We start from the raw sequence: 20,926 nt of genomic DNA, 5'->3' as shown, positions 1-20,926 counted from the left end.
CGGAGACTGCAAGCCAGGCTTTCTCATCCAACATCAGTGCCTGACCTCACAAATGTGCTTCTGGAAGAATGGTCAAACATTCCCATAGACACACTCCTAAACCTTGTGGACAGCCTTCCCAGAAGAGTTGAAGCTGTTATAGCTGCAAAGGGTGAGCCAACTCAATATTGAACCCTACAGAGTAAGACTGGGATGCCATTAAATGTCATGTGTGTGTAAAGGCAGGTGTCCCAATACTTTAGACAATATAGTGTAGTCTATCTCTTCAGATTTTAAAGCTTGCCTGTTTGCAATTGTGTAATTATAAACCACAGTTCTCCTTTAAGTTCTGAGTTTCAACTTCCTATAAGTGTTGTGATGTTTAGTTTCTTGTACTTGGTTACATAATTAGTCAGCCTCATACTAAACCAATGTGAAACCAAAATGTATTTAAGAACTGATTCCTGTTCTTAGTTGGACTTTGCAGTGACTTTACAACGTTATTAAAGGTCTGCTCTCAGGAAAGAAGAAACGATCGACCATGGGCTCAGTCCTCACAGAATTAGTTTGCATCTACTCGGTCATCCACACAGCAGGATTAGCAAGTAAGTGACTCCCCTCCTGAACTTTTATAAATATTATTATTATAAATATTATTTTTTAGAAGTATGTTTGATAGAATGGATTAGAGCAGCGGTGTCAAGCTCAAGTTCATTACGGGCCGCATCAGCATTATGGTTGCCCTTAAAGTAGAACTATAGGCACTTTTTTCATTTTGGAGCAAGGGAGGGCTATAACTCGTAAGATTGGGGAGATCTCCCTTTACTTCCTGTCCCACAGCCAAACAGGAAGTGAGGAAATCTCTGCAAATTAAGGGAATTCCTTGGGGACCCCCAGAGCTAGTGTCCCCTTCAGAATGTTTCTCCTCTCTTACTTTTCTGGGGACAGCCCAAAATGTGCGATTTTCTTTTACTTTCGCTTTCAATGATAATGGAGACAATTGAGTACTGTCCGTGATACTTTTTTTATTTGCACTAACATTCAGTTTTTCAGGACAAGCTTTCGGGGTATGTCCCCTTCTTCAAGGTCCCAGCAGTACATGGTAAACAGGACAAATAAAGAGGATGAATCTCCTTAAGGGGGACACAGACCGCAATAAAATCTGACAGGTGTTCTAATTTTATCTCCGCTCTATCCATAACTAAAAAGAAAGTTTTGCCTTTAGTTATACTTTAACCTTTTCTCTGCCAGAGCCGTTTTTGCACACGTTTAAAAAAATCATTTTAGGCCTGAAGATTACAAAAAACCCCCACAATATTATATATTTTCTGAAAGCAGACGCCCTGGAGAATAAAATAGGGAATGAATGAATTAGTGACTTGTATAGCGCTGTATAGTGGTAGTTCCAATTTTTTATGTCACACAATATTATAGAAAAAGTCTAGGAAACGCAAACTTTCAGAACAAAACACACTAAAGTTTATTTTTAGGGTAAACAAATGCAGCAAACTGCCCACTGTTTTTGCAAAATATAAAACATGAGGTTATACCGAGTGAATAGATACCCAACATGTCAACTCCTAATTTTGTGTGCATCCATGAAATGGCATCCTATATTTTCTATAGGCAACCCTTCTAAAGCCCCTATAGGTAATCAGTTTAGTGTTACGGAGGGGGTCTTGTGCTAGAATTATTGCTCTCACTCTGGCGTGCTCAGCAATATGTAACATGTGTATCGCAATCCACGTTTTCACACATAGGCGCCCCTGGCACATGTGTTTATGTTCGTATGTGCGTATATGTTGGGGTGGGGGTCCTCAAAAAATGTTTGCAGGGGGATTTTAGGGATTTTATGTGCTTGAGTGTAACTTTATTTTTTTGCAAAAATAAAATAAAAACATTTTTTTTAACTTTTTTTTCATCACATAGAGGACAAAAAGTCCCCATATGGTGATTTTTTTAGTGACAGGTTCTCTTTAACCACCTCAATACAGGGCACTTCCCCCCTTCCCAAGCCATTTTTCAGCTTTTAGCGCTGTCACACTTTGAATGACAATTGTGCGGTCATGCTACACTGTAACCATGTGACATTTTTATCATTTTATTCATGCAAATAGAGCTTTTGGTGGTATTTAATCACTTCTGGGTTTTTTATTTTTTCCTAAAAAAAAAAAAGTTTTTCTTAGTTTCTGTCAGTAAATTTTGAAAATACCGTATATACTCGAGTATAAGCCGACCCGAATATAAGCCGAGGCATCTAATTTTACCACAAAAAACTGGGAAAACTTATTGACTCGAGTATAAGCCTAGGGTGAGAAATGCGCAGCTACTGTAAGTGGAAAAGAGGGTCAACAATGCCCATCTGCAGCCTCACTGTGCCAATTTGCAGCCATAGGTCCTCTGAACTTCAAACTCGGTAGTTAAGGGTTCCTAGATGCCTCCTAGCTGCAGCCAAAATTTGGGGTCTCTGGACCCAAAGGGTCCCAAAATGACATTGCTGGAGATGGACACAGTTGACCGACTTTGGGGCCCCGTACCTCGGGGCCACTTGGTGTTAGGAACCCCAAATTTGGTGTGCAAACCCAGTGGAACTAGTACTACAACATATCCATACCCAGCTGGGGTTCCTAGCACCAAGTGGCCCCCGAGATATGGGGCCCCAAAGTCAGTTTGGAAAATGTCAAGCACTTCTGCAGCAGAGAATGACATTTTCCGAACCGACTTTGGGGCCCCATATCTCGGGGGCCACTTGGTGCTAGAAACCCCAAATTTGGATATGTTGTAGTGCTAGTTCCACTAGGTTCCTAGCACCAAGTTGCCCCGAGATACGGGGCCCCAAAGTCCGTTCGGAAAATGTCATTCTTTACACCAGAAAGGTGCTTGACTCGAGTATAAGCCGAGGGGGGCACGTTCAGGACAAAAAAATGTGCTGAAAAACTCGGCTTATACTTGAGTATATACGGTGAGTAATTTTTTTTCTTCACTGATGGGCACTGATAGGCTGCACTGATGAGGCGGCACTGATGAGGAGGCACTAATATGCTGCAATTATGGGCACTGGTGAGCACTAAGAGGCGGCACTGATGGGCAGCACTGATAGCCAGCATTGACTGGCATCACTAATGGGCACTGATTGGTGGCACTTGTGGGCACTCACTGCTGGCACTGGTGACCACTCATTGCTGGCACTGGTGGGCATTAATTGCTGGCACTGTGGGGGCTTTATTGTAATCAGGGCACTGATGATCAGTGCCCTGATTACATATCTAGATGTCCTCTACGAGGAGATGCCGCTGATCGTCTCTCCTCACCACACACTCTTTCAGTGTGAGGCGAGGAGCGCCGATTACCGGCATCTCCGTGTTTACATGTGACCGGCTGTGATTGGACACAGCCAATCTCATGATTAAGGAGCCGCGGCTTTTTACAGAGATCGGGGTTGTGTCCTAGCAGCATGGCGTGGCCGTGTTGTGTGCCCCCGCGGGCACGCGAGAGCGGCATTCTGGGACACCGTCATATGATAGCGTCCCAGAACGAGAGCCGCCCCGCCATCATTTGAAGGTGGGCAGGCGGCAAGTGGTTAATGAGACCCTCCTCTAGCCACTTCCCGACCGCCGCACGACTATATACGTCCTAAGTTTGAACGGGGATATCGTTGTTATGGCAGCAGCTAGCTGCCATAACCCCGGTATCCCCGTTTTCGTGCGGCGGCCGGCTTTCTGATAAAAGTGGTCCCTGCGGCGGATTCGCCGCGAGATCACTTTTATCGGTGGCGGGAGAGGGGCCCCCCCCCTCCCGCCGCGATCCGGTGCCCTCCGCCGCTTACCGGAGCCGTCGGTAGCGGCGGAGGCGATCGCGTCCTCTGCCGTTGTGTGTCAGGAGATGAGTGAGGCCAAGATGGCGCTCACTCGTCTCCAAGATACTGCTGGGCGGAAGCGACGTCAAAACGTCACTTCCGTCCACGCCTCTTAAAGGCATATTTTTTCAAATGTCATTTTTCTAAATGACTTTTTTTTTTTTTTTTTTCTTTTATTGCATTTTAGTGTAAATATGAGATCTGAGGTCTTTTTGACCCCAGATCTCATATTTAAGAGGTCCTGCCATGCTTTTATCTATTACAAGGGATGTTTACATTCCTTGTAATAGGAATAAAAGTGACACAATTTTTTTTTTTTTTAAACAGTGTAAAAATAAATAAAATATTTAAAAATAAATAATAAAAATAAAAAAAAAAATGTTTAAAACCCCCCTGTCCCGACGAGCTCACGCGCAGAAGCGAACGCATACGCGAGTAGCGCCCGCATATGAAAATGGTGGTCAAACCACACATGTGAGGTATCACAGTGACCGGTAGAGCAAGAGCAATTATTCTAGCCCTAGATCTCCTCTGTAGCGCAAAATATGCAACCTGTAGAATTTTTTAAACGTCGCCTATGGAGATTTTTGAGGGTAAAAGTTTGACGCCATTCCACGAGCGGGCGCAATTTTCAAGCATGACATGTTGGGTATCAATTTACTTGGCGTAACATTATATTTCACAATATTAAAAAAAATTGGGATAACTTTACTGTTGTTTTATTTTTTTATTCAAAAAAAGTGCGCTTATAAGAACGCTGCGCAAATACGGTGCAAAAAAAAGTTTTGCAATGACCGCCATTGTATTCTCTAGGGTGTTAGAAGAAAAACCATATATAATGTTTGGGGTTCTAAGTAATTTTCTAGCAGAAAAACCTGTTTTAAACATGTAAACACCTAAAATCCAAAACGAGGCTGGTCCTTAAGTGGCTAGGCTCCACTGAATGTTTTGCAATTTAGTTTTCTCAGGGTGGGTGCCGGTACCGAGGGTGTGTGTGAGCAATCGAGCGGCAACACGCAGCCGCCTGAATGCTTTCACCAGACAGTCAGGAATATGCCCATCAGTTTTACACACAATCCTGGTGTCTGCAGCCACCAGATTGTGTGTGAAACCCCCACTGTCAGGTCCGCACAACGTATGGACCTGGCAGCGAAAGGCTTAAAGGGCCAGTTGTATCTGTAAGACTATATAAATGGATCTACTCTTTCCACGCTGGTATCATCCAAGTTTTATTGGAGACTGCTCAGACAGAAAATGGTTCTGCCACGGGGTTCTGTCTGGGCAGTCTCCAATAAAAATGTCTGTGGATGATACCAGCGGTGTGTGACCCTCCTTTTCAGCTAGCACTGTACATCCTAATAATAATAATTACAAGCAGATGTCCAGAGCAGCCCCCCCCCCCTTACATTAGATGTCAAGAGCCCCCCCCCCACTATCAGAAGTCAACAGTTCCCCACCCTCCTTTACATAGCAGTGCACCCCCCCTTACCGTGTGCTGCTGCCGGGAAGAAGCTGGGGGCAGAGCTGGGAAGCACAAACTGCAGGGTCTGGTGGGGGACCAGAGGAGAGGGCTGGGGTCAGCTCCTGGAATCTGCTGAATGCTGAAACCAAGGGACAAGGGAGGGGGTGCTGCGGCTGCACAGAGATGTGCAGGAACTGTAGTAGGAGTTCTGTCCTCCTCCCTGCTGACTGTTGAGATGGATGGGGGGGGGGAGATGAGCCTCTCTGTGGCTGCAAGGAGAAGCAGAGAGTCTGGCAGAGGTGTTCTGTCCTCTCTGCTGCAGATTGCTGCAGATTGCTGAGACAAGGTGGGGGCAGAGACGATGGGGGTGCTGCAGTTATAGGAGAGGTGCGAGAGCTACAATAAATGGCTCGGCCTGCAGGCCTTATGTTTGACACATCTGGATTAGAGGGTGCAGCTACCGTATATAAATATGACTTTCACTTGAACTTCTGTTCCACCAGAACAACTTCCAAAGGCACCCATTCCAAGTACACCCAATGTCAGTCCTCCTCATGCTGCTGTGCATATGCTGTGTTCTGAATAGAACCTTTAACTAGTGTGTTTTATTTTTTTTTTTTTTTTAACAGAAACTTTTATTACCAAGGATTACAAAACAACCAGAAACGTTTCATGGTAAAGGACATAACATGAGTGATACAGCAAATCCGCAGAATAGTCCTAGAAGGCATACAATACAATGGTACAGAAGCATAGCAGGAACATAATATAAAGACATGATACCTTTGAGGAGATAGAAGTGCTAACTTATTGTCAAAGAATAGTTGAGACAGGGAAGGACAAGAGAGGGATGGGAAAAGGGGGATAACCCGTCAGATTTTTTTTTGTGTCCGATTGCAGAGATTTCCCTTCACTTCCTGTCCCATAGCCGAACAGGAAGTGAGAGGAAATCCCTGCAAATTAAAGGATTTTTTTGGGGACCCTCCGTTCACCAGAACTAGTGTCCCCATTGGAAGATTTCCCAGCTATTACTTCTCTGGGGACAACCCAAAATTTGGGATTTTCTTTTACTTTCAACTTCAATGATAATGGTAAACAAACAGGGTTCTAATTAGGGATGCACCGATACCAGGCATTTGAGCGAGTATTGGTACTCGTCCAAATACTCCAGATCCCAAAACTGATATTTAGAACTCACAAAATTCAGCAGACGGAGCGCTGTTCCCCTAAGTAGGTAGAGACAGATTAGAAGTTTAAAGTGGCAATCATTTATTGGAAACTGGAACTCCCGGGGGGCAGGCGGTGAGCCCAATGGATGCCGGATCGATGGACGTCTTTGGTTGCCTGTACAGTACTGTCTCCATAGTGGAGCACTTCCACACGCTCCTGGCATTTCCCCCAGCTGGCAGTGATGAGCCCTGACCACAGCTGTCATTTCAGGGTGTGCTCCAGCTCCGTTTATTGATCCAGCATCCATTGGGCTCACCCCCTGCCCCCAGGAGCTCTAGAGTTAGAGACAGCGATTCATTCCACCAGGCTCAGCAGAGTAAACTACAGATCCTGAAAGTCACAGTGTCTCACTGGCACACTACCGTTTCCTTGCATGGGCTTGTGATCTATTTACCTAATGTCATCAGTCTGTTCAGTTTTCCAATATATGATTGCCGCTTTGAACTTCTAATCTGTCTCTACCTACTTACTGGAACAGCGGTCCCTCTGCTGAACTTTGTGAGTTCTAAACTGCCCACTAGATGGCGCTTCTATATATATGCATGCTTGTGAAAATCGCATGCGATTCTTTGTAGTGCTATTTGTGTAAATTTTATTTGTGTTGATGCAAATCGCACTGCAAACTATCGATACTCGGTATCGGCGAGTACTTGACCGAAAGTATCAGTACTGTACTTGTTGATAAAAAAACGGTGTCGGTGCAACCCTAGCTCTAATCCCTCTCCACTCTATCCAAAACTGGGAAAAAAAGTTTTGCCCTTAGTTATACGTTAAGGCTGCATAGGAGCACATGAGGGCTGCTTCCAGGGTTACCTCAGGATTCTGTCTAGGCTGGGGGTACCACCACCGCACGGAAACCAGCACTGCAGCCCAGTAATATATTTGAAAGTCTGGAAGCGCCAAACCACAGCTAGATAGCGGAAGTTGCAAAGTTGTCCTAGCCAACAAGGGGGGTTCGCCCAGCTCAGACAAAGGACACCACAATGCCATCCAACCAAGGAAAGCGGGATTTGGGAAGGAGGTTTGGAATGTTACGAAAAAAGCATAAACATTTTGGTAGGTATACTGTACCATCTTTAGAAGGTTTATCCACTCAACCGGGGTCAAGAGTTCGCTAGGTGTTACATTTGCGAGCAAATTGTGAGATTAGCGGATGCACGCTAGTACTTCCCACCCAAGGTCCCAAATATGTGAATTCATTGACCAATTGCAACTGCATCTGCGTGTTTATGCGTGGTATGTAATAGAAAAGTACGAATACCCGCAAACTAACCATATCGTTAAAAAACAACTAATGTAGGGGAGGATGCATCCACCAGACAGAGCAAGGAATCATCAGCATATAAGGACAGTTTCTCCTCAATAGATCCAACAATTATACCCTCCACCGCTGGATCCGCTCTGAGAAGGATGGCCAGAGGCTCCAGAGCCAAAGCGAATAGGTCAGGAGACTGGAGACATCTGTCATGTGTTCTCTGGCACAAAGGAAAAGATGCCGAAAGGTTACCGTTGGTCCTGACTCGCACTCGAGGATAGGCATAGAGCAGTCACAACCAAGAAAGAAAACACGGACCAAACCCAAAGCTAGCCAGGACAGCCCAGAGATAGCCCCACTCTACATAGTCAATGGCCTTCTCGGCATCCAAGGAGGCCACTACACCCGAGCTCTCCAGGCCAGCCATGGCCAGGTGAGTATGGAGCCAACAAATATTGATGTCCATTCCCCTCCCCAGCATAAAACCGGACTGGTCGACCACCCAGGTGAACCATGACCGTATTTAGACGGTTAGCTAAGATTTTTGATAGGGGTTTCACGTCCACATTCAGCAGAGAGATTGGGGGATTGGAGGAACATAAAGTGGGATCCTTTTTTACTCCTAGTTTATTGGATATATTCTTACACACAAGTGCTTAAAGGAAGACTAGACATAGAAGTGCTTAGACTAGATTTCTCCTTTTTAGGCAGATCAAGTAATAATTATACAACTTCAACAAGTGCACTGTGTATTAAATAGAGATGTGTGGCGCTACTCCATCAATCAGTATCAAACAGATAATCCGAAATTCCAACTAGACTTATCTAGGATATAGGGTGAAGTTGGTAGAGTGAACTCCACCCCCTATAATCAATGCCAGGAAACAATATATTGACTTAAAAAAGATGTCACCATACATGGGTTGATCAAAGAGGAGATCAATTCTAAAGAGTGGAGATGGGAAAATAAATACCAATAATAAAAATTAATCAATAAGCTATCTCAGTGCCCAGAAAATTCAATATGAATAGTATAAGCCACCTCACATCAAGTGACCAATTAGAAAGTAGATCTGTGAATAAGCTAGCTTCCCAAAATATCTGAAACAACCAAAATCCTTAATCATAAACGAAATTGACAATGTGGCACTGTGTAGTTCTGGTTTGCATGGAAATCACAAAATGTATGTGTACATTTCTGTTTTTATTTGGTAAATGTAAGTCACTGGCAGAAGCTAAAGGCTAGTTCTTAGGTATACTAATAGTATTAACATTATTCCACTATTACATAGTTTACAACTGACCCTTACTTAGATGGACTGTCATTTGAAACCAAATCCTTCTCTCCCTTTTTCCTCATTAGCTGTCCCCTCTAGAACTCTATAAAAAATAATTTACTATTTAAAGCAGAACTTTACTCTCTCAATTAACATTAACTATTTTTAATGCTTATGTTGCTAGCTTTAGTAAATAGATAAAATGGTATATTATATTTAATCGTTTTAAAGGAGAAGTATGGCCAAAGCTCTTTTGGTTATACTTCTCCTGTGGGTTACAGGAGTGCACTTCGTTCTACACTCCTGTGATTCTGACTTTAATGTCGGGATTCACCCAGATTCCTGACTGGGAGCTGGCTCAGCCTCTCAGCGTGCTGCATGCTGCATCCACCTAGGTGAGTTTGACTGCTTTTATTTATTTTAAAAAACACACTTCTCTTTTAGCCATTTTACATTTCTTCAGTTGCTTCCTGGTTTCTGGTCTAGGCCAAAATGATGTCATACATCCCAGGTGTCTTCAAGGGCATTTTTTTCTTTCATCTGGAGGAGGGGAGGAGGGGCTTTCTCAGCTAAACACACCCTCCTGCCTGCATGCCTGAGCTAAGGGCAGTAAATGCTACATGAATCATTGGCCCTTACTGAAGATAGCTGCAGCTAGAAATGCTTTTTTAACAAAATAAAGCATGGAGACATACAGCCACTAAATCAACCTTTTTCAACCTTTTTACCTCGAGGAACACACTCCTTGGTGGCCCATAAGAAGAATGCCCCCTTTACAGTGGGGATAGAAATGCCACCCTTAGAGGCAGACTAAAAGATCATTGGTGTTGTGCCGCTGGCTCTTTTAGGTGCCATTTGACACAAAACTATGCAAGCACCATCGAATGGGAGGTCAATCAGCCACAGTTTAAGGAACCCCTGGCTATCTCTAGAGGAACCCTGGACGAGACCTACTAAATGATCACATTTGTTATTCGGAAAAACTAAAGAAAAACAACTGTGGATCAATCATTTTTGCAAATGAATTCTTCACAGTTCACAAAACTAGTGTCGGACAGTGGCATGTTTGTTCCTACATACCAAAGTATCCCATTTTCTCAGAAAGTTGGGAGGAATACTAGAAATGTCCATTACCTGTCTAATATCATATGATCCTAATTTAAAATGAAAATAGATGTAAACCCAGGCAAGCTAAATATTATGGAATGATATTCCAAAATCATTTCCAATCTTTTTAAATCTGCAGATTTCATTAAAATAATACTTGGCAATCCTGCAATGAAAGTCCTTCTTAAAATACTCCCTGTAATAGGGTGACAGATTTCTCTCTAATTGTTCTCCTGCATTGTCACCCTGTCACATGGGCTCCTAGTGGAGAATCAGTGGCCTTGCCAACGTTCACTTTGCTGGCATGTTCCACTGTTGTCACCGACAGGAGATGGACCAGAGCAATGATGTGCAGTAGGTACGGAGGTAAGTGTATGTAGACAGGAAGTGGCTGAAGGAGGATTTAGGACACTGGCAGCACTGAGATGGGATTCAAATCAGAATGGAAAAAAAATGGAAAACAGTATTTTACGAAAGTAAAAAAAAACATGGCAGCTGTATATGATACATATTTCTTCAGCAAACTAAATGTCATCCAGTTAGTTTATATCTACTTTAAAAGCTATGTTGACCTTTTGAATAAAATTCACTATGCAGTCAAGGGGTCCAGTATGGTAATGCTATTTAATACAAACTGCCCCATCCATCTGTGTCTTCATGCTTTATTTTGTTGAGAAATCACTTTGAGAAACACCCCCTTCATTTCTTACCAAGGCCAGTAAGAGATGATTCATGTAGAATTGATTTCCTGGAATCCATCTGCCCTTAGCTGAGGCAGAAAAGCAGGAGGATATGCTTATATGAGAAAGTCCCTCCTCCCTCCTAAAGACTCCTGGGATGTATGACATCATTTGCCTAGGTATGGAAACCAGGAAGTAACTGAAGTTGTAAAAAACAAAAAAGGTTAACAAGTAATTACGATATACTTTCCTATCTATTTACTAATGATAGCAGCATAAGGATTAAGAATAATCAAAGTTGATTGATAGAGTGAAGTTCCACTTTATTTTTAATGGTGTACCAGTAGGTCATTTACAGCATTCCCACAGTTTAGCTAAAAATCTTCCATTCTGAGCATTCTTCTGTCCTGCCCAATTGCCCCTGATTTCATGGGACTGCCCCTGATTTCATGGAATTGCCCCTGATTTCATGGGACTGCCCCTGATTTCATGGAACTGCCCCTGATTTCATGGGACTGTCCCTGATTTGGAACAAAGTCTCTCTGTCCCTCTTTCCTCCTCATTTGTCCCTCAATTTGGTCTGATCTATATAGTTGTATATAAAATGCACTTTTTATCTGTAAAAAAAGTGTTTCCCAGCGCTAAACCTTTCGTTCAGTTTATACATTTGTAAATTTCAACAGCCAGTATAAAGAAATAGTATTGGTTAAAAAAAAAAAAAAAAAAAAAGCACTCGTGAGTTTAACTAATCATTGTTTTGTATACTTCTCTTTAACCACTTAAGGACCAGCCTCGTTTTGGAATTTAGGTGTTTACATGTTTTTGCTAGAAAATTACTTAGAACCCCCAAGTATTATACATTGTTTTTTTTCTAACACCCTAGAGAATAAAATGGCGGTCATTGCAATACTTTTTTCACACCGTATTTGTGCAGCAGTCTTACAAGCGCGCTTTTTTTTGGAAAAAATTCACTTTTTTGAATAAAAAAATAAGACAACAGTAAAGTTAGCCCAATTTTTTTTTTTTATATTGTTAAAGATAATGTTACGCCAAGTAAATTGATACCCAACATGTCACGCTTCAAAATTGCGCCCGCTCGTGGAATGGCGTCAAACTTTTACCCTCAAAAATCTCCATAGGCGACGTTTTAAAAAATTCTACAGGTTGCATGTTTTGCATTACAGAGAAGTTCTAGGGCTATAATTATTGCTCTCACTCTAACGATCACGGTGATACCTCACGTGTGCGTTCGCTTCTGCGCGCAAGCTCGTTGGGACAGGGCGTTAAAAAAAAAAAATTATTTTTCTTATTTATTTTACATGATTTTATTTATTTTTACACTGTTTAAAAAAAAAAGTGTCACTTTTATTATTATTACAAGGAATGTAAACACTCCTTGTAATAGAAAAAAGCATGACAGGTCCTCTTAAATATGAGATCTGGGGTCAAAAAGACCTCAGATCTCATATTTACACTAAAATGCAATAAAAAAAAAAAAGTAATTGAAAAAAATGTGCCTTTAAAACGTATGGGCGGAAGTGATGTTTTGACGTCGCTTCCGCCCTGCAGTGTCATGGAAACGAGTGGGCGCCATCTAACCCTCATTCGTCTCCATGCACAGATAGGCAACAGACGCGATCGCCTCCACCGCTGCTGATGGCTCCGGTAAGCGGCGGAGGGCACCGGATCGCGGCGAGATCTCCCGCCACTGATAAAAGTGATCTTGCGGCGAATCCGCCGCAGAGACCACTTTTATCTTGTAGCCGACCGCCAGCCGAAAACGGGGATACCGAGGTTATGGCAGCTAGCTGCTGCCATAACAACGATATCTGTCCCCAAAAAAGGGCCGTACATCGGCGTGCGGCGGTCGGCAAGTGGTTAAGAAGAAGTGGCAGGGGTTGTGTCCTATGCCTCCCATCTCAAAAAAGTTGAGGTATGCGGGAATGAAGTCCTCTTCCTTGTTTAAAACTTCCACAGTGGCTCTCCTTGCCCTTATATCAGCTATGGTGGAGCTTAGCTGTCCTACAAGCTAAGCAGAATAGGAGAATGCTCAGAATGGCAGTCTTTTGGTCAGGCTTTAGTGGTGCTGCAAATGTTCTACAGGTTTGTTAGAAGCTCCTCAGTGTTTGTCAACCTACTGAGGCCCACTGTCTGCATAGTGAATTTTATTCAAAAGGTGAAGTCTTTATAACTTTTATTTCTGATATCCAGATATTCCTCTCTCTTCATCAAGTAATGAAGTTGCTGCACCTGTAGGGGGCACTGCAGTCCTGTCATGCCACCTTCAAACAAAAACCCCTAAAAACGTTGGGGAGGTACTGTGGAAGAGAACAGCTGGAGTGGAGGAAATTGTGGTGTCCTTCCGAAATACAAAAACCCAAATGATGAACCAGAGCAAAGCCTACATGGGCAGAGCTACAATGTCAGAGCAATGGTTGACTCAGGGTGAGATGACTCTGACAGTGAAGAATATTACACAGCACGATGCAGGAGAATACAGCTGTTGGATAAAAGAGTCCTCAGTGGGTCCTCTACCTGAACAGAAGTGCTGCTCCATGAAGTTGCATGTGAAGCAGAGGAAGAGTGGTAAGGACAATCACTTATGAAATACAAACGATTTTCTAAATGCATTTGAAGTGATGGTAAAGGCTCCACTTTCTTTTCCTAAAATAAAAAAAAAAAAAGATTATACGGTTGTGCTCAAAAGTTAGCATACCCTGGCAGAAATTGAGAAATTTTGGCAATTATATTGAAGATATTACTGATCATGCCAAAAAACTGTCTTTTATTTAAGGATAGCAATCACATGAAGCCATTTATTATCACATAGTTTTTTGGATCCTTTTTAAATCATAATAATAACAGAAATCACTCAAATGGCCCTGATAAAAAGTTTACATACCCTGGAATGTTTGGCCTTGGTACAGACACAGAAGGTGGCACACACAGGTTGAAATGTGAATTAAAATTTAATTTCCCACATGTGTGGCTTTTTAAATCACAATTAGTGTCTGTGTATAAATATTTAATGAGTTTGTTAGCTCTCACCTGGATGCACTAAGCAGGCTAGACCCTAAGCCACGAGGAGGTAGAAAAGAACAGTCAAAAGACCTGCGTAACAAGGTAATGAAACTTTACAAAGATGGAAAAGGAAATAAAAAGATATCCAAAGCCTTGAATATGCCAGTCAGTACTGTTCAATCACTTAATAAGAAGTGGAAAATGTGGGCATCTCTTGATACCAAGCCAAGGTCAGGTAGACCAAGAAAGATTTCAGCCACAACTGCCACAGGAACTGTTCGGGATACAAAGAAAAACCCACAGGTAACCTCAGGAGAAATACAGGCTGCTCTGGAAAAAGATAGTGTGGTTGTTTTTAAGGAGCACAATACGATGATATTTGAACAAAAAAGAGCTGTGTGGTCAAGTTGCCAGAAAGAAGCCTTTACTGTACAAGTTCCACAAAAAAGCCTGGTTACAATATGCCCAACAACACCTTGACATGCCTCATTGGGCTTTTTTGTGGCATTGGCGCAGTAAAGGCTTCCTTCTGGCAGCTCAACCATGCAGCTCTTTTTTGTTCAAGTATCTTTGAATTGTGCTCCTTAAAAACAACCGCACCGTCTTTTTGGAGAGCAGCCTGTATTTCTCCTGCAAAAACAGCAGAAAGAGGGCGCCTGGGTCAGTGTGATAGTACAAGCAAGTAACACTTTATTCAGATACACTTACATAAAAGTATCTTGCAAGCTGCACACAGGGTGGATGTGGATCACCAATCAAGCAGTCAGCCGTCACAAGGGATGAGAAAACCACTGTGGGGATAAGCTCTGACCTGCTGTATGGAGGTGTACAACCAGCAGCGTCTCCATCTCTCATACCTGCTCTCACAGAGCTAGCAAGAGACCAAATCAGGACGGGAGCGGGCCGCAACACATTTCCGACCCGCAGCCACCGTCTTCAGGCAAAACTGGAGAAGGAGGCGGTGACTGTGTGTGCAATCCCCATCCACCTGTGGATCCATCCATCCTGTGGACTTCTCTTTGATATCCCTTACTACTATGGACTGTATGGACTCATTCTTATTATTTTATTTTGGGTATATCTTGTTGTTTCCCCCCTCCCTGTTATTGATCCCTTATGGTCCACCTTATAGCTGCCAGTGAGCGCTGACTCCCACACTACCTGACAGTTCTGTGTGATATATTGTATTGCTTGTATTTCTCCTGTGGTTTCCTGTGGGTTTTTCTTTGTATCCTGAGCAGTTCCTGGGGCAGTTGTGGCTGAAATCTTCTTGGTCTACCTGACCTTGGCTTGGTATAAAGAGATCCCCTGAATTTTCCACTTCTTAATAAGGGATTAAACAGTACTGACTGGCATATTCAAGGCTTTGGGTATCTTTTTATATCCTTTTCCATCTTTATAAAGTTCCATTACCTTGTAACACAGGTCTTTTGACTGTTCTTTTCCACTTCTTCATGGCTCAGTGTCTAGCCTGCTTAGTGCATTCATGTGAGAGCTAACAAACTCATTGACTATTTATACACAGACACTAATTGTGATTTAAAAAACCACAAATGTGGGAAATTAACCTTTAATTGACATTTTAACCTGTGTGTGCCACGTTCTGTGTCTGGACCAAGGCCAAACATTCCAGGGTATGTAAACTTTTTATCAGGGCCATTTGGGTGATTTCTGTTATCATTATGATTTAAAAAGGATCCACAAAACTATGTGATAATAAATGGCTTCATGTGATTGCTATCCTTAAAGAGGAGGCCCACCCAGGGGGTCCATTAAAAAAAAAAAAATTAAAAGTCAGCAGCTACAAATACTGCAGCTGCTGACTTTTAATTGAACACTTACCTGTCCCAGAGTCCAGCGATGCGGGGGATCGAAGCCCCGCTCGTCCCCCCCCTCCGCTCGTCGGCGCCGGCATTTCAACTGTGGGTGCCGGGCTGTGGCTTCACAGCCTGGCACCCACTGCGCAGGCGCGAGCGGCGCCGCGCGCCGTGATTGGCCGCTCAATCACCTGGGACCTGTAATGGGTCCCAGATGATTGACAGGAGGGAGGGAGCAGAGCCAAGCACTTCCTGTGCCGAGGGGGAAGTGATGTCACCATCCCAGGCAAAGGAAGAGGCAGACTACGAGGGACCACCTAGCAACAGGCATTTAGAGGTAAGTAAAAAAAAAATATCCAAATGTTTTTTTGTTTTTTTTTTTTAAGAATTTTTCAGGTATTTTTATTTTTTTGGGTGGAACCCCACTTTAAATAAAAGACAGTTTTTCGGCATGATCAGTCATATTTTCAATATTAATGCCAACATTTCCGAATTTCTGCCAGGGTATGCAAACTTTTGAGCACGACTGTACTTACCTTCTATATGCAAGGATACTGCACTGAGTGGCCCCTTATTTAGACGAGATAAAAATAGTTACGACCGCTCCGGACAAACCAAGCTGAGATTCCTCGTTCTCCAGAAGAAGAGAGAGAGCCCCAGGTGCTGGCAATTGCTAGTATAGGTGTGGATGAATGAGAAGATCTGGACAGCCGCACACCGGGATAAACAGACTTAGACATGAGTAAGCACTTTGTATAAGTGTGAAACGCATCAGCTGTTGTGCTGTACCACTCCAGTGGTGTCTCATGGACCTTATGATCCTGTTTTACAAATAAAAAGAAGAATTTAATCTGTTTATCCCGGTGTGCGGCTGTCCAAATCTTCTCATTCATCCACTGAGTGGCCCCTTACCTCTTCTTCTGGAGTCCCCTGTTGGCGCTGTTCGTAAATCCTCTCCTGCGTGTGCCCCCCCATAGCAAGCCATACTCTGGCACACTCCCATGCCAGGTTGTGTGCGTCCATAGACACACACAACGCGGCTGGCCACGCCCATGCTTATTCCTCACAGGATTTGACTAACAGCAGCAGGAGCCATTGGATGTAGCCTGTGTGTCCTGCAAGAAGAGGAAGAGAGAAGAGCAGGGCTTCAGACGGGCACAGCACTGGATCGAGACAGAACTCAGGTAAGTGTTTAGGGAGAGGGGGAATGAACAGCCAGGGGAAGGTTTTCTTAAAGTGGAGTTCCAACGACATATCGTCATTTTTTTTTAATTATTATTATTTATATATTTACATCATAATATAGAATAATGGGAAGCATTATTACTATACATTGCGCCACTAAAATCACCTTATATTTTTCTTTCTTGCCATTTCCCATCTTGCTTGTGGGCATGTGAAGCCCACAAGCATAATCTTCCGGGATTCGGTGCTGCTGAATAACAAGCATGCACCACCCGTTCTTAGCAGCGCAGGATCCGGTTTTCAAATTTCGCAATGATGAGCAGCGGCGGCGAGCCACACTGACTCCTGGGAATTATGACACAAAGCTCCCAGGAGACAGTGCGCCGCAGGATATGACAGAGATATCCGCGGGTGGGAGAAGCCGGAAGCGATATGGAAAAGCTTACAATCATGGTAAGCTAACAGAAAAAAAAAGATTAAGAAATGAAGAAATTTGAAGAAAATATGGCCAGTAATATATAGATTGAGATAAATTTTTTAAAGTGGGTGGAACACTGCTTTAAAGAGATTAAAAAGGTAAATAAAGGAAAAAAAATAAAAACATCTCTACACTCACCTGTTCTGTGCACAGAGCGCCCATGAACCTCCTCTTCTCAGGTCCCCCGCTGGCACTCCTGGCTCCTCCTCTCTGTCCAGTGCTCTCCATGGAGGCACTCATGCAAGCTCGCTCCCAAGCCCCGCTACTCCGTTCATTGGCTCTGATTGACAGCAGGGGGAGCCAATGGCACCCCGTGTCCCAGCAAAGTCAGTGAGACCAAGAAGTAATGGGGGGGGGGAGCTGCAGACATGCAGAAAAAAAGAGGGGTGAGGGGGCGATACTAATGCCTAAATATTTTTTACCTTAATGCATTCCTTGCTTTAAGGTAAAACATTTTAGGCATCAGTATTGCCCCCACACAAATAGAGCTTTCTTTTGGTGCCATTTTATCACCACTGGGTTTTTTATTTTATAAACAAAAAGGACTGAAAATTTTGAGGAAAAGAGAAGCGATATTTTCTCATTTTTGTGTTAAAACATATCCAAAAAAATCAAAAAATATAATTTCTTCAAAAATTTAAGTCAAAATGTATTCTGCCCTATTTCTTTAAGTGTATATTTATTGGTTTTGTATGAAAGTTATAGCGTCTACTATCTGTGGTACATACTGTATGCTGGAATTTACTCAGCTATAGACACTATACTGTAATAATGGTGATCAGCAACTTATACTATAATAGGGTGATGAGCAATCTGGTACTAACAGACTCTATCTGGGAGGGTCACTGACACTGACGTTGCTAGTGACACTAATACAGTGATAATACTGTACAATAACACTGTACTAATGACACTGGCTAGGAAGGGATTAACATCTAAGAGCAATCAAGGTATTAACTGTGTGCCTAACAATGTGTAATGTGTGCTGCTTTTACCTTACTATCTGGTTGTTTTTTCTCCCTGCTTTTCAGGGAAAATAAACAGCCAGATCGCTGGTCCTATGCACACAGCATTCTGTGTGTTTGTAAACACTGTGTGTGATTGGACACAGCCGATCAGCTGCCTTCCGCCAAGATCACTGACTGAAATCAGCTGCCAAAGTCATGCCGTGTCCTATTACAGGGGTTGGCAGGGGGCGCGCACCCCCAAACTCAGAAAAAAGAGCCAAAGTACAGGTACATGATTGTGGCCACACCTGCCACCCACTTGCAGCAGGTGGTTACAGTAAAAAAAAAAAAATTGACTTTAGAACCACTTTAATGCAAACTTAAAGACACACACACGGTGGGGGCTGCCACTGCTGACCCCCTTTTGAAGATGTTAGGCTGGCCATACACAGTTTGAATCTCAGCCAATTCAACAGGAACTATTCTAACCGTTAATGGGAAGGCTGAAAATACCAAGTTGATTGATTGATCAACTTGGGTACAACCAGCCTGCCAGACTTGCTTCCGATTATTGCAAGTGATAATCATTGTCTTCCCCTGCCGGGAGAAGACTATTAACAATTTCTGATTCCCGTCAGCACGGTCTGTGTTGATGGGGGAATTGTGTAAATTTCTCTCCTGCAACCTGTGGTTGCAGGGTAGAAATCTGCACCACGTATGACCAGCCTTAGTATAGTATACTGATCAAGGCTGATTGTCTGCAATGGCTTTTAAAAAAGGAGTGGAGCTGGGATGGAAGGATATCTCTCTCCTGCCTAACTGCCACAATCAGCCATTGATCCTGCAGCTGTTTTACAGAAGTAGAGTTGATTGACACTGTAACCAGTCTGGTTTTTGATCTGTCTTTGGAAAAATAAAATAAATGATCTGATTAGCTGGCAGTGATAACAAATGGCCCCGCTCCTGTTTACAATAGAGTTGATGAATCAGACCCAGTGTACCATCAAGTCTTGAAGGTTGGTATATTCAGAGAAATAACAGTAGTCAGAGAAAGTGACTCTCACATCCATACTGCACTGGATGCACAGGCAACATAGGAAGCGAGTAAGGAAGCCCGAGCAACATTATAATCACCCTACACATGACAGAACTGCCTTGTACTTGCATACTAATAACTTTTTTTTTTCTCTTCAGGTGAACTACAACAGGTTATGATAGCATGGACCCTGTATCTCCTTTTCTTCTTGCTCTGTCTTTACCTTTTCTACAGATGGGGGTCGCAGCAAAATCAACAACTCAAATGATGGAAGACCAGAAACTGCAACCTGCTGAAAACAAACTATTTACTATGTAACCTCCATCAGTTATGTGTGTAATACATGTGTTAAACCTATATGTAACCTGTGTGATTTAACACAATGCGCATTATTGTCACAAGAGGATTGTCAATCTTTTCTGCTTACACTAGCGCACCACGCCGTCCTGCATTGGGAAAAATAGTACAGGCGCGTTTTTGGTGAATCAATATGCGTAGTGAGCCCCATAGACTTCAATGGTAGCACATAAAATATGCATAAAACATGTTTTAGAGCATGACCTTAGATTGTAAGCTCCTTGAGGGTGGGGCTGATGTGAATGTTATATATGTAAAGCGTAAACTGTAAAATACTTGTGATATAATAAAATAATGACAACAAACCCCTCCTCCTAACAACCCTTATTTTACTTTCACTGGCCAAACAAAGCACTGTTGTACAGAGCCAAAGTACTGTTAACATTCTATGATGAAGTGACCTGCCATCTAGGTAGCGAGCCCACCCAGTTGTGTGACAATAGCGAATTAATATTCGCTATTGTCTTCCTAATTTTCCTCCCGGCCAATCCCAGCTCAGGAAGAGGGTCCTGAGACCTGATTGGTCAAGAGGAGAGGCGATCCTATTGGCCACCGAAGAGTAGGAGGGAGGAGATGCAGGGGAAGCCCCGCCGTCATGAAACCAAGGAAAAAGGAGACGCAGGGTGAGGCCGCCATCCGCTGCAAGCCCGCAATCTAGGTGGGGTAATCGACCAACCCGGGGGGGGGGGGGGGTGTCGGACGGATTGCCACCACCCCCCCCAAAAAAAAAAAATATACCACCAGTCGCTACTGGTATAAGGTTCTATACTGTCAGAGTGGCAAGGATGTGGAACTCCCTTCCACAAGCGGTGGTATCAGCAGGGAGCGTCGATAGTTTAAAAGAACTATTAGATGGGCATCCTAATGATCGCAACATACAGGGATATGGCAATTATTATTGACATAAACTCACACATACACCACAGGTTGAAGTGAATGAACTGGTGTCTTTATTCAACCTTACCAACTATGTAACAGGGAGAGGATAGGCTTCCCTGAAGAGTAGAGATAAGCTTATGTTTGTTCCAAACCCGGAAGTCAGCTGTCATTGGGCAGCCAATAAGCTGTGGGCAGGGGATATCCCACCCTGCTGCTGACATACATAAAGGGGCTGTTGGTGGATAGAGGGGGGTGGGTCAGTGCGGCGGTGGTGAATAGAGAGGCATGCGGTGGTGGATAGAGAGGAGTGGGTCAATGCGGTGGTGGTGGATAGAGAGGAGTGCGGTGGTGGATAGAGAG

General features: G+C 43.3%; 2 protein-coding genes across 4 annotated transcripts in view; one reads left to right on the top strand and one right to left on the bottom strand.

Annotated features, from left to right (window-relative positions):
* The window catches only part of AGL (amylo-alpha-1,6-glucosidase and 4-alpha-glucanotransferase), a 204,577-nt gene that overhangs the window by 154,665 nt on the left and 28,986 nt on the right, over positions 1-20,926 (bottom strand). Inside the window, exon 2 of one of the 3 annotated variants that reach the window (XM_073593289.1) lies at positions 13,382-13,510. The exons of the other annotated variants lie outside the window; for them this stretch is intronic. The gene's annotated coding sequence lies outside the window, so the exon portion shown is untranslated. The remainder of the gene's footprint in view (positions 1-13,381; positions 13,511-20,926) is intronic. 3 annotated transcript variants of the gene reach the window in all.
* LOC141103565 (myelin-oligodendrocyte glycoprotein-like) lies at positions 359-19,992 on the top strand. The gene is made up of 3 exons (XM_073593295.1): positions 359-584; positions 13,058-13,432; positions 19,489-19,992. The coding sequence occupies exons 1-3, from the start codon at positions 521-523 to the stop codon at positions 19,596-19,598; spliced, it is 549 nt and encodes a 182-aa protein (XP_073449396.1). The 5' UTR covers positions 359-520; the 3' UTR covers positions 19,599-19,992.

Source organism: Aquarana catesbeiana, linkage group LG07 (assembly GCF_042186555.1).
Source record: "Aquarana catesbeiana isolate 2022-GZ linkage group LG07, ASM4218655v1, whole genome shotgun sequence".
NCBI lineage: Eukaryota > Metazoa > Chordata > Amphibia > Anura > Ranidae > Aquarana > Aquarana catesbeiana.
This window is presented reverse-complemented; position numbering and strand designations above follow the sequence as displayed.